The following is a 13,103-nucleotide window of genomic DNA, read 5'->3' on the forward strand; positions in this document are numbered from 1 at the left end:
AGTTGGCGTCTTACCTGCTGAATTGTATGTAATTATGGACGTACTGGAATAAATCGAGCACGATGTTCTACACAAAATGATGGTGAGTTCCTTCTTTTGTTTATACTATTATAGACACTTGCACTCTATGGCTGAGAACCCCATCTAGCAGATTTATCCCTCTGCACCACTGCATCCAGCAATCCCCCTGGAATAGCGGGATAAAACTCCTAGTGGTATCACCAGCTGTGCTGGTCTTTGCCTTGTAGGTGCGCGTGCAGCTGCAGAGATGTCACAGTCCCACTTTAAGCAACTTTCAAACTTTACTTGAAAAAGGTTTCAATGACAAACATATAGACATTGCTCGGGTACTTAGTGCGAAAATAATCAGCAATAATACTCCAACAGGTAGATAGGTGAGTTAAAACAGTAAGGTAACAGGTATCAGGGACCGGATAGGAGCACCCTTGCCTAATGTACTACGTTCTCTGTGGGGATGAGGTGAAGTATCTCTAGAGTGTTGAAGAACTGACGTATGGATGAGTCCCAGTTATCTCACCTAACCGCCTTCTGCCCCACAGTGTTGGGTTTCCGTCCTATTGGGGTAGTACAAGACCCAAGTCTCTGCTCTGGGTGGTAGCGGGCTTGTAGTGTCCTTCCTACAAAACTGAGCGTCTTGTCAGTAGAGAGACTGCTGCAGGTCCAGTCTTGAGTTATCCATCCTTTTCTCTAAGGTGGTTGACTGTCCTGTTTTAGCAGTGAAATCCATGGCACAGGCAAGGGTGAAGACTCCCTTGTCTCCGGTTTCCCTAGGGGTCTAGTATATTGACCCATGGTGGTTGGGTAACTAGTTGCTGAAACAACTATATACACGTCCTGCCTGGCCTGTAGCCAGGCACGAACTAACAATTGACAGAAAGTAGTTACTATAAAGGAAGTGAGTAGCTAGACCTGGTGTTAGCTGCAGCTGTGCTGTGTGAGTGGGACATCTAGTGGTTGGAGTAAGGAACAGCGGCCACCTGTCCTATCCTAGAGTGATGCAATTTTACAAAGGTGTAAGAAGAAATGAAAAAACACATAGTTAGACACTACATGCCTAATGCACAAGAGATACAGAATAGGAAGGTATGTTTCTTACCTTCCTCCTTGGCGCCGTTCTGGTGCAATTAGTCTTTTGCTCCACGGTACGTTGAGACAGTTAGGAGCACTTCCCGCCCTCATAGTGCCGATTCACCCCCCTCCGGCCCTCCCCTTACTAATGATGATGAATAGAGCAGTCCAGTCACGGGTGGGCCAGATCAGACCTAAGAGGATGGGCAGAGCTCCTGGAAAAATGCACCGAGACACATAACTTCCTCCTCAGCGTCTCCTGTGCAATAGGAAAATATCTAACCTGCTGATAGTTCCCCTTTAAGCATTCTTTGGTTAACCACTTTACCTGACTTGCTGCCTTTTCTATCTATATAGGGAGTGAAGTGCTTAGCTAAGTGTTTCTCCCAGGTTGATCTACTGACTGGTGGGAGTCTGAACACCCAGACCCTGACAGATCAAAGTTTTTAACATGGACGCTCCTGTTCGTGTGCTCTTCAGTGGGTGGTACTCTTCAGGCTAAAACCTTATTGAGCCCAAGATATAGACAATAGCAGCAATGTGTTTTGTGCAAGTTAAAACTGGTTGTAAGGCTGTGCCTCCAATCTTGGCACGACTGAACTCCACATTTGTTATCCGCGTTGTTAGTAACCTACAAGCTTGGTCCAAGCTGTTATTATTGTACTGCAAGTAAGATATTTACTGACACAGCAAGAAGCTCTCTCCAAGGAGATCATCTACCACCGCATGTTGGAGACGGGGACATGCAGGTAGTGGGGGTGTTCCCAATCTATTAGTATCCAATAAATATAAAGAATTGCTGCACTCACCACTTTCATGTGCAAAATCGCATATGCTTTATTTCCAAATGTCCACAATCCTTCACCAGTATAGCTGCGGGGTAGTTATTATGACTTCCGCTAAAGGGGTACTGGCGTCCTGTGATCCGGAACCAGAGGAGCATTGCCGGTTCTCCAATCTGATATTCATCTCACATCCCTGTACGTACCACAACTTATAAAACGTATGTTTCATTAATATTGAGGCGGATCTGTGGTCTTGATTAGAAGAAAAGCTGGTAGGTAGATACTCATTTAGTAGGTAGGTAGAACCCCCCCCCCCCCCCCCCCCCCCCCTCTCCTATATAATAGGTATATACCTTGTTTCTCCAAAAATGAGCCCTAGGTTGATTTTGCAGGGTTTTTCGAAAGGGTCTTAAAGGTAAAGTCCGGCATCTGGCATTTTTTGCTCTAAAGAGCCAGGGAGGAGGTGGCTGAACATAACAACACGTACCTACCTCCCCAGCTCCAGCGCTGGGGTCTGCAGTCGTCTGCTCCCAAGGCCGCTACTCAGTCTAAGCAGGAGTCCTGGTTGTGACGTGTAAGCCCTGCTCAGACCAGGAAGTGGCCGGGGCACTGGGAACTGAAGCGGGGAACAGTGCTGGAGCCGGGGAGGTAGGTGCGTCTTGTTATGTTCAGCCACCTCCTCCCTGACTCTTTAAAAAAAAATGCCCAATGTTGGACTTCCCCTTTAAATACAAGCCCAACTGTTAAAAGAAAAAGCTATTCCATGGAGTACAAGAAAGGAATCCAGCATAATGTGCAATTGTTGTTCATGGAAAAAAGAACACCTACCCCGAAAATAAAACTTTTTTCTTTTTTTAAAAAGTACGTAGGTAGACAACAAGGTACGACCTATAAGTAACATCTTCTTTATGCCTACAAACAACTGAAACTCACCTCCCCCTGTTTGAAAAACCTTCCAAGAGTTGCAATAAGAGGTGCAATAAACTCAACCAGTAAACCCAGCAAGGTTTGAAGACTTTATTGTGGGTGGCCATGACATTAACACTTAAATGCCTCCTTGTTCTCCTCCATCCACTGCTGGAAGTTCCTGACTTTGGGGTTTAGTTTGTGGGTGAGCTCCACGTCCCGATCGGGTCTCATCATGTAGAAGCGGAACATGTTGGCCATGCTGTGTGCCCCTGTCTGCTCCTCGTATTTGTCTGGAAGAATCTGGAGAATAAGATAATACCGGGAGTAATGTAGACTGGATAATGGATCCCAATACTACAGAGATGGAGGCTATTGGTGGTATGGAAGTGACTAGAGATGAGCGAACCGGGTTCGGGTTCGAGTCCATCCGAACGGTCGGCATTTGATTAGCTGGGGCTGCTGAACTTGGATAAAGCTCTAAGGTTGTCTGGAAAACATACAGCCAATGACTATATCCATGTTTTCCACATAGCCTTAGGGCTTTATCCAACTTCAGCAGCCACCGCTAATCAAATGCCGAAAGTTCGGGTTCGGATCGACTCGAGCATGCTTGAGGTTTGCTCATCTCTAGAAGTGACCTATACTAGTATTAGTGGTATGTTACTGGACACTACTATTTCATCTGGTATATTACAGGACACTACTATTTCATCTGGTATATTACTGGGCACTACTATTTCATCTGGTATATTACAGGACACTACTATTTCTTCTAGTATATTACAGGACACTACTATTTCATCTTGTACATTGCAGGACACTACTATTTCATCTGGTATATTACAGGACACTACTATTTCATCTGGTATATTACAGGACACTACTATCTTATCTAGTATATTACTGGGCACTACTATTTCATCTGGTATATTACTGGGCACTACTATTTCATCTGGTATATTACAGGACACTACTATCTTACCTGGTATATTACAGGGCACTACTGTTTCATCTGGTATATTACTGTGTACTACTGTGTGAGTTTTGTAGGCTTACTATTAGCCCTAGAGAGGCTAGTGTAAGGAACCATCTGTCTGAGGTCACCTCAATGTGGTGAGATGGTACACTCTATATAATCAAATGCTTTACTAAAAAACTAATTTTTAAAAGCTCTTTAGAACAGGTTTTCATCATGTGTACGATGGAAGGAGAATATATACAGTAAGCCCTGGCACTTGTAGGTTGCTGTACCCCTTTTCTGTTTTTATCTCGTATAATTGTCACCTTGGCATCTTTGATGGCCTCCTTGGTGACGGTGGACATTATCTTGGCATATTCTTCCACAGTTAATTTCCCTGCACTCAGTCCAATGTTTCTTCCCTTGTAGTTTGCTGGAGATTTAAGAATGGAAACAACTACAGGACCCAGATCTGCTACCGATATCCCATCCAGGGGTACATCACCCATCGGGATGCCTGGAATGACACATAATACTCAACACGACATAACAAACACTGAATTACATCAGGTGGTAAAAACTAGGATACCCCAAGTGCAAGACAAACAATGTGGGGTACTTTATGTGTAATGGGGACAACATCAGGGTCTGGCAATGTGTATCGGCTGTATGCTGTCATTCTAGAGATGGACTATATTGTCATACAAAGAGGGCCGTATGATTATAGTTCTTTTTTACATCACCCTCGCCTTTTCATCCCCTACAAATACTCTTATTATTTTCATACCTAAAAGAAACGTCTTCCCGTCTTTGCTCCTCTGTGGCTTGAACTCTTGCAGTAGGTTCTCGTAATAGAAGGCTAGTCGGACGCTGGTCATGGGGCAGTCAATTTGCCGGAAATACTCCTCCACCTCGCCCTTACTGTCAAAGTGAGACACGTCCAGCTTTCCACAGGTCATCTTCTTCACATTCTCCAGGCCGCTGTAGACTACAAGCTCCAGATTCAGGCGCTTACATAGATCCGCAACCAGTTTTCCCTGGAAAATGAACAGGTACTCAGGACATAGGAGGATAAAAGTGTCATACACCATTCTCCTACAATATAATTGTGGGGTGATAGCGTCTTATTCCACAAGGGGTCACTGTAGAGTAGTTATTTCCGCTTATACTTAGTTTACCCCCAAGTGGAGTCCAAGCCAGGATTTTGTTATACTAAACCCCAAGGTAAAGCTCCTCACCTCATATTTTCCCTTCACTCACCTGGATAACTTCTTTGTCTTTTTTACCCCCTTCATGGGCATTAGTGACCACAAACGCTCCATAAGCTCCACGCAGTGCAGCCTCCAGGCTTTTCTCATTCTCCAGATCTGCGGATATGACCTCCGCTCCAGCCTCCTTTAGTTTCACTGCCACCGGTTTGGTGGTGTCTCGGGTCACTGCCCTGACCAAGAAGGTGCCATCTGCCAGGAGAGCCGCAGCCACTGAGCCCCCCTGAGCTCCTGTACAGATAGGCGGACACACAATACAACAAAAAGTTTGGCACCTTTCTAATATACTGTGTGTCTCATCAACTATTTTGAAGGATGAATGGGAACATTCTTATTTTTATAAATAAGACATCCCAGCCTAATTCTTTTCACAGCTGAGGGTTTGTTGCAACCTGGACTGATACATTGTAACAAAACATAAGGTGGATTGACTCACCAGTAGCTCCAAAAACCACAATTACTCTCTTCCCAGCCATGGCACAGCAGATCAGGAGTGATCAGTGGATCCTATGTTCAGAGCTCTGTATGGATGTCTTCTGTGTCTTCTTCTTTTTGATCAATGTCTTAAAGTCAATGCGTGTGACTCAGCTCGGCAAAGATTCACGGGGTGCAGCTACTGCTGAACGTCGTCCAGGCAATCAGAACCACTATTCTTAAGTCTCCAGGATGAGGTGCCAAGAATATGGGCAATGAATAGGCGACTCCACCCGAGTTACATAACTTCTCCAATCCTTTATTAAATTTACCTTAGTTTACCTGCAGTGTAAATTCTGCATCATAGAAACCTATGAAATGGTGGCAACCAACCTCACTGTTATGGCTATGGGGGACAAGGAACTCCCAGTGTTGTGGTCCTTACAGTCTGAGTCATAGTGGTAATGGTGGCTGGCACAATGACTGGGGGTTGGAATTGGCCAGTGGTGGTAGTAGTCCCCCCGGGCACTCCCTGTATGTCCTAGCCAATGGTTTTCGCGAAGCATAAGAGAGAGAAACAGATGGCAACTTTTAAAACCAAGGACTTACAGTTCTTTACTGAAGATGGAGCCAGCACAATACTGCAACACAGGTATAGGCAGGTTTGGACCTTGGCTGGAGCAGGTTTAACCTAAGATGTATGTTGTGTCCTTGGGTATATGAAGCCATTCTTCGTGTACCCCAGCTGTGGTTGCTTTCTCCCTGGTAAAGGTTATATATTGACGCTCCACAACAATCCAGGCTGCCCACAGGAGGAGCATCAGGAGCTGAGATTAAGGTTCTTTAAGGTGATTGCATGATCATCTGAGGGAAAGGCGTTCATTACCTTATGGCTATTGGAGAAGTTGACAAGTTCTTCTCAATAAGCTGACAAGCATTAGACCCATACTCTTTCTTACCTTGTTGAGCTGTCCTTCTCAATTTGTAGATTGCTACAGCAGGAGATGTTGCCGAAGCCATTCATAGTTACATAGTTACATAGTTAATACGGTTGAAAAAAGACACATGTCCATCAAGTTCAACCACGGAGGGGATGGATACAGGGAAGGGGGAGGGGCGATAAGTTCTATACATATGCATTTATATTATTTTGCTCTAAGAACTTGTCTAGGCCGGTTTTGAAGCCCTCTACTGTTTTTGCTGTGACCAGATCCTGGGGTAGACTGTTCCACAGATTCACAGTTCTCATGGTAAAGAAGGCTTGTCGCCTCCGGAGATTGAACCTTTTTTTCTCCAGGCGCAGGCAGTGCCCCCTTGTCTCTCCAGGCGGAGGCAGCGCCCCCTTGTCTCTCCAGGCGGAGGCAGCGCCCCCTTGTCTCTCCAGGCGGAGGCAGCGCCCCCTTGTCTCTCCAGGTGGAGGCAGCGCCCCCTTGTCTCTCCAGGCGGAGGCAGTGCCCCCTTGTCTCTCCGGGCGGAGGCAGTGCCCTCTTGTCTCTCCAGGGGGAGGCAGCGCCCCCTTGTCTCTCCAGGCGGAGGCAGTGCCCTCTTGTCTCTCCAGGCGGAGGCAGTGCCCTCTTGTCCTTTGAGGGGGTTTTACCTGGAACATCTTTTCCCCATATTTCTTGTAGGGGCCATTTATATATTTAAATAAGTTAATCATATCTCCCCTTAAACGTCTCTTCTCCAGACTAAACAAATGTAATTCTTTTAATCTCTCCTCATAACTAAGATGCTCCATTCCCCTTATAAGTTTAGTTGCCCGTCTTTGTACCCTCTCCAGCTCTAGAACATCCTTTTTATGAATCGGGTTCCAAAACTGGACAGCATACTCCAGATGAGGCCGCACCAAAGCTTTATAGAGCGGTAATATTATATCCCTGTCCCGTAAGTCCATGCCTGTTTTAACGCATGACAATATCCTGCTGGCCTTAGAAGCAGCTGACTGACATTGTGTGCTGTTCTGTAGTCTATTATCTACAAGTACACCCAGATCCTTCTCCATCAGTGACTCTCCCAGAGTAACTCCCCCTAGGACATATGATGCTGCAGGTTATTACTCCCCCCAGGACATAGGATGCTGCAGGTTATTACTCCCCCCAGGACATAGGATGCTGCAGGTTATTACTCCCACCAGGACATATGATGCATGTGGGTTATTAGTACCCAGGTGCATAACTTTACATTTATCTACATTGAACCTCATTTGCCAAGTGGACGCCCAAACACTCAGTGTGTCTAAGTCATCCTGTAACATCTGCACATCCTCCATAGACTGTACTGTACTACAAAGCTTGGTGTCATCTGCAAAGATAGAAACATTGCTGTTAATTCCATTCTCAATATCATTAATTGACAAGTTAAACAGAAGAGGGCCCAGTACTGACCCTTGGGGTACCCCACTTATTACCGGGGACCATTCGGAGTAGGAATCATTGACCACCACTCTCTGGGTACGATTATTAAGCCAGTTTTCAATCCAGTTACACATTAAATTTTCCAAACCGATAGACTTTAACTTACCCATCAGACGTCCATGAGGAACTGTGTCAAACGCTTTAGCAAAATCCAGGTACACGATATCCACAGCTGCGCCCCCATCCAGGCTTCTACTCACCTCTTCATAGAAACATATTAGGTTGGTTTGACAGCTTCTGTCCTTAGTAAAACCACGCTGGTTATCACTTATAATACTATTAGCCACTACATATTCCTGGATGTAGTCCCTTATAAGCCCCTCAAATAGTTTCCCCACAATGGACGTTAAGCTTACAGGTCTATAGTTACCTGGGGAAGTTCGAGAGCCATTTTTGAAAATCGGCATTACATTTGCCTCATGCCAGTCCCTCGGCACAATACCAGTAAACAAAGAATCACAGAATATTTCATACAAGGGTAGAGAAATTACAGAACTGAGTTCCCTAAAAACTCTGGGGTGTAATCCATCAGGCCCTGGAGCTTTGGTTACATTGAGTTTGTTTAATTTATCTTGGACCATATCTATAGTAAACCAGTTCAGTACATTACATGTGTTAGCAGCACTGGCCCCACCCACCTCAGTACTGGCCCCACCCACCACAGCTTCATCCTCTTCTTTTGTATATACAGAACTGAAGAACCCATTAAGTAACTCAGCTTTCTCCTGATCCCCAGTTATTAACTCCCCTTTACCATTATTTAGGGGTCCTACATGCTCTGTCCTCTGAAGAATTTTTTGGGGGGTTTCTTTTGCTATCTATAGCTACCTGCCTTTCATTATGAATTTTAGCTGCTTTTATTACATTTTTACAGGTTTTGTTGACTTCTTTGTAATGTTTAAATGCTACAGCTGACCCCTCTGATTTGTATTTTTTGAATGCCCCTTTTTTCTCATTTATAGCCCTTCTAACCTCGGTTGTCGCCATGTGGGATTTGATTTTAACCGTTTATATTTGTTACCCATAGGAATATATTTGGCAGTACAGTTATTTAATGTGGATTTGAAGATTTCCCATTTATTAGCTGTATCCGTATGTGACAGCAGCCGCTCCCAGTCTATGCCCTGAAGTTCAGACCCTTAACCCAGGAAAATTGGCCCTTTTAAAATTAAGAGTTTTTGCCCTCCCAACATGTTGTTCTTTTCTACACTTTAAGCTAAAAGTCACTATATTGTGGTCACTATTCCCCAGGTGTTCATGGACAGTGACATCCCCAACCAGCTCAGCGTTGTTAGAAATAACCAGATCCAACAAGGCATCACTTCTAGTCGGCTCCTCCACAAACTGGCCCAGAAAATTATCCTGCAGTAGGTTAAGAAATTCCCTCCCCTTTGTGGTTTTAGCTGAACCGTGACCCCAATATATATCAGGGTAGTTGAGGTCCCCCATTACCACTACTGTCCCCTCCCGGGCAGCCTGCTCTATTTGTCTATTTAGCTGACCATCTATCCCCTCAGTAATGTTGTAATCTATAGATTACACCAAGAATAATTTTTTCACTCTTTACCTCCTTCTGTAGTTCTACCCATAATGCTTCCACATCATCACAGTCATCGCCCACTATTGCATCTTTTACACTCACTTTAATATCATTTCTGACATACAGACATACTCCTCCTCCCCTTCTGCCCACCTGGTCCCTTCTAAACAATGCAAATCCCTGAATATTGACAGCCCAGTCATGTAAGCAGTCCAGCCATGTCTCAGTCACACCAACCACATCAATGGACTCCTCCAGAACCAAGGCCTTTAGCTCCCCCATCTTGCTGGCTAGACTTCTGGCATTAGTAACCATACACTTTATATTACCATCGAGTTTAACCGCTTCATTATAAGAAATAGGATTTATTACTGTGCTGTGGCTACAATCATCCTCACTGTTCATCCGCAACATATGGATCTCCCTATGCACTGGTCTTATCCTCCCCCCACAGGACCCTTCTCCTCCCTCCTCAATGTTCTATCCCCTCTCTAACCTATCCGCCACTATATTACACACTACATTGTCCTCCCTCCACATCCCTAGTTTAAAAACCTCTCCACCCCTTCTAGGATTCTCCCCCAGCACAGCGGACCCCCTTCCATTAAGGTGCAAATTATCTGCGGAAAACAGTTTGTACCCCAATGAAAATTCAGCCCAGTGCTCTAAAAACCCAAACCTTCTTCTCTACACCACGACTTGAGCCATGCATTTAACTCCCTAAGCTCCCGCTGTCTTTCCTGCGATGCGCATGGCACAGGCAGTATTCCAGAGAATACCACCTTGGAGGTCCTTCCCTTCAACTTAGCACCTAGTTCTCTAAAATTATTTTTAATAGACCTCCACCTACCTTGTATCCTGTCATTGGTTCCCACATGGACCACGACAGCTGGGTCATCCCCAGCCCCCCCAAGTAATTTATCCACCCTTTCCACCACATGCCGAACCCTGGCACCAGGGAGACAGCAAACCATTCGGTTGAGGCGGTCTTGGCGACAAATTATTCTATCCGTCTTCCTGATTATAGAATCCCCTACAACCACTAGCTGTCTAGGCCTACCTACAATACCATCCCTCCCACTACTAGTTGGACTGTTCCCCCGGCTGTTAGGGAGAACAGGTTCCACTAGAGCTGCCATTTCTGACACGGATGCCCTTGCATCATCACCTAACTTGGCAATTTTGCTTGGGCATATAGTAGGAGAAGTGGCCTTCCTTTTCTTGGATCCCTTACTGGTCCCTCTAACTACATTAACCCAGCTACTTACTTGGGCCTCCTGATCTATATCACCACCCTCCATCTCTAACCCACTAACTTCCTGCTCAGTGAGCCGAAGTTCCCTCTCAAGGTGGCCAAGTTCCCTCAGTGTTGCAATATGCTTCTCCAGATCTCTAACTCGAGCTTCTAGATGGGCAACATGCTCCCATCTGTCACAGCGGTACTCACCCTGGAACACCTGCTCCAGTTGTGCGTACATGCGGCAGACTGCGCACTGAATGAATCCTTCCATCTCGCTAGCCATCATCCTCAGTGCAACAAAAACAGTGAAAAAGAAAGAGATTTAGCACTTACCAGAAATTGTAACTCCTTCTTTTAACTCCTTTTTTCAACTCCACTTATTTTCAACCACTTGTCAGCAAGCACAGTGAGCATTCACCTTTATTCAATAATTTATGACTTTGTTGTTGATGTCTTGTCTTTGTGCCATAGGAACATAAGATAGTTTCTGTTGTCTTCTCTAACAATGAAACATCTCTTGGATTTTGGCCATTACTGCAACAGTTTGTTCTCTGATTTGGTCAGGTTTGCGAGGGTGATACACACCAAGGGGGACAGTTATCAAAATACCCCCCTGGCATACGCAACTGAAAAGGTGCAGATTCGCCCCCTTCCATGTCATACACCAGCTCTATCCCCTACTTGCCTGATGGGTGGGCAGGGGCGGCAATGGCCGAGTATGCCTGTCTTAATAAATGTCCTCCCAAATGATGGAAGGTTCCAGCATTCTTCTCCTTCCCTTAATGGTGGTGTGGGTTCTGCATAATCTCTGTCAAACACCTTCTGCATGAATTCTACAAAGTGCTTTTTGCATCTTTGGTTTTCTCTTCAAGGTGCGCTTTAAAGAAGAAGTTCTCGTAGCCGCTTGCTGAAGTAGTTTTTTCTTGGAGTACGGATGGGTAAAGGTGCTACCCAGCTTTTACCATCATCTTGAGTGAATTCCTTATCCATAACTTGGAGAAATTCTTTGCCTTCTCTAGCAAGTGCCAACTTGTTGTTGTCACTTGTGGTATCGAACACTGTAGATCCAAGGCTATCATCCCAAGGTAGGTAAATGTTCATGTTATCCATGTTCATGCTGCCACTTAGTTACTAAGCTTCTCTTTTATCTCGTAATGATGTGGGCATGGCTGAAAGTAAGTGCTGTGACCATTAGGTAAGATGTATCCTAAATGAGGATATCTTAGTAGGCCTCTTCATCTTGTCTATACAGACATTGCCTATAATAACCCAACCTAACTCAGGGCATTGGGCAAATGGTGCATCAAATGCTCCGTTAATTTCTTGACGTAATATGAGAACCCTGAGAATGTCTTTCTCCAGTAAAAGTAGACTCTTTGCATTCTTATCAAGGGCTGGTATTTCATTGGCTATGATCTTTAGATGAGGGTGATGGAGAGCAGTTCTGGTCTAGAGATCTCCTGTTAGATGGTATTTGGTTGCATTCAACAAGTGTGGGCAAAGTTATCTCTAGATTTCTCTTAAAAGAAGCTACTGTAAGACCTCTGGCTCTTTTCCCAGAAACCTCTGTAATGCCATTACAAGTGCCCAATGTTACTGATAAATTCACAGAAGTTAACAAATGGAGGAGATGAGACTTGGTTTTCTCTTTTATATCTTGGCCGTGTAGTTTTCTTGAATACTGTATGGTAACTTGGAAACAATTGGGTCTACCCCACAAGGAGTGTCCAGGTAACTTAGGCCATGTAGGCGAGTGTCCATCTTGGCCAGTTGGAGCTCTAGAAGTAGGTCACTAAGATCTTGGAATTTCTGGTTATTCTTCCAGATATGGTCCTGTTCACACTAGGAATCCACGCAGATTACCTCCAGTGGATTCCGTGCGCACTCCCGATTGAACATCTCGCTGCCCCATAGACTTCATTCTATGTTCAGGCAGATTGCAGATTATGCTGTTCACATTGTTTCTGGTGTTCTGGCTAAGAAACATAGGTGTATACAAGGCTGCATAAGAATTCAGCCAGGGGGATGGTTTAATGTCCATAAACTTAGCTGTGTGTGGTTATAGAGATATGCTATTGTCAGGGTTTTGGAAGTCTGTTGGCATTGGTGAAGGGCCCTAATGCTTTATGTAAGGTGAAGGATCATGATAATAACCATGATGGAACCATGTGTTGTGGTTTCGGAAAAATGTCTGGACTGTCAGGAACATTAGTAGAAATCGGGTTCACTGTTATGGCCCAGCACATAGTCCCTTATGCGTTTGTGAGGATCCTCTGCGTCCATTTCGTTCACGTTATCTGTTTCTTTCACTCCCACTTGCTGCTTGTTCTAAAACCTTCAACCTCCCCATGGCTGTAGCATGCTCACATTGTTTCAGCAGAGCTTCTACTTCTTCCTTTGTACAGCATTTGCCTCCATTTCCGCTTTCTTTTGTGCAAAATAGGCATGAATCAGAAACACGAGAAGGCGTTTCCAGAAGTTACGCA

At 44.9% G+C, this 13,103-nt stretch overlaps 1 protein-coding gene across 1 annotated transcript; it reads right to left on the reverse strand.

Annotated features, from left to right (window-relative positions):
- Positions 1 to 2,877: 2,877 nt before the first annotated feature.
- LOC138800490 (nmrA-like family domain-containing protein 1) lies at positions 2,878 to 6,728 on the reverse strand. The gene is made up of 5 exons (XM_069982197.1): positions 5,446 to 6,728; positions 5,002 to 5,240; positions 4,529 to 4,778; positions 4,068 to 4,258; positions 2,878 to 3,083 (listed from the first exon to the last, which is right to left on the reverse strand). The coding sequence occupies exons 1-5, from the start codon at positions 5,483 to 5,485 to the stop codon at positions 2,913 to 2,915; spliced, it is 891 nt and encodes a 296-aa protein (XP_069838298.1). The 5' UTR covers positions 5,486 to 6,728; the 3' UTR covers positions 2,878 to 2,912.
- Between the last annotated feature and the right edge of the window lie 6,375 nt (positions 6,729 to 13,103).

This window comes from Dendropsophus ebraccatus, chromosome 9 (genome assembly GCF_027789765.1).
Source record: "Dendropsophus ebraccatus isolate aDenEbr1 chromosome 9, aDenEbr1.pat, whole genome shotgun sequence".
NCBI lineage: Eukaryota > Metazoa > Chordata > Amphibia > Anura > Hylidae > Dendropsophus > Dendropsophus ebraccatus.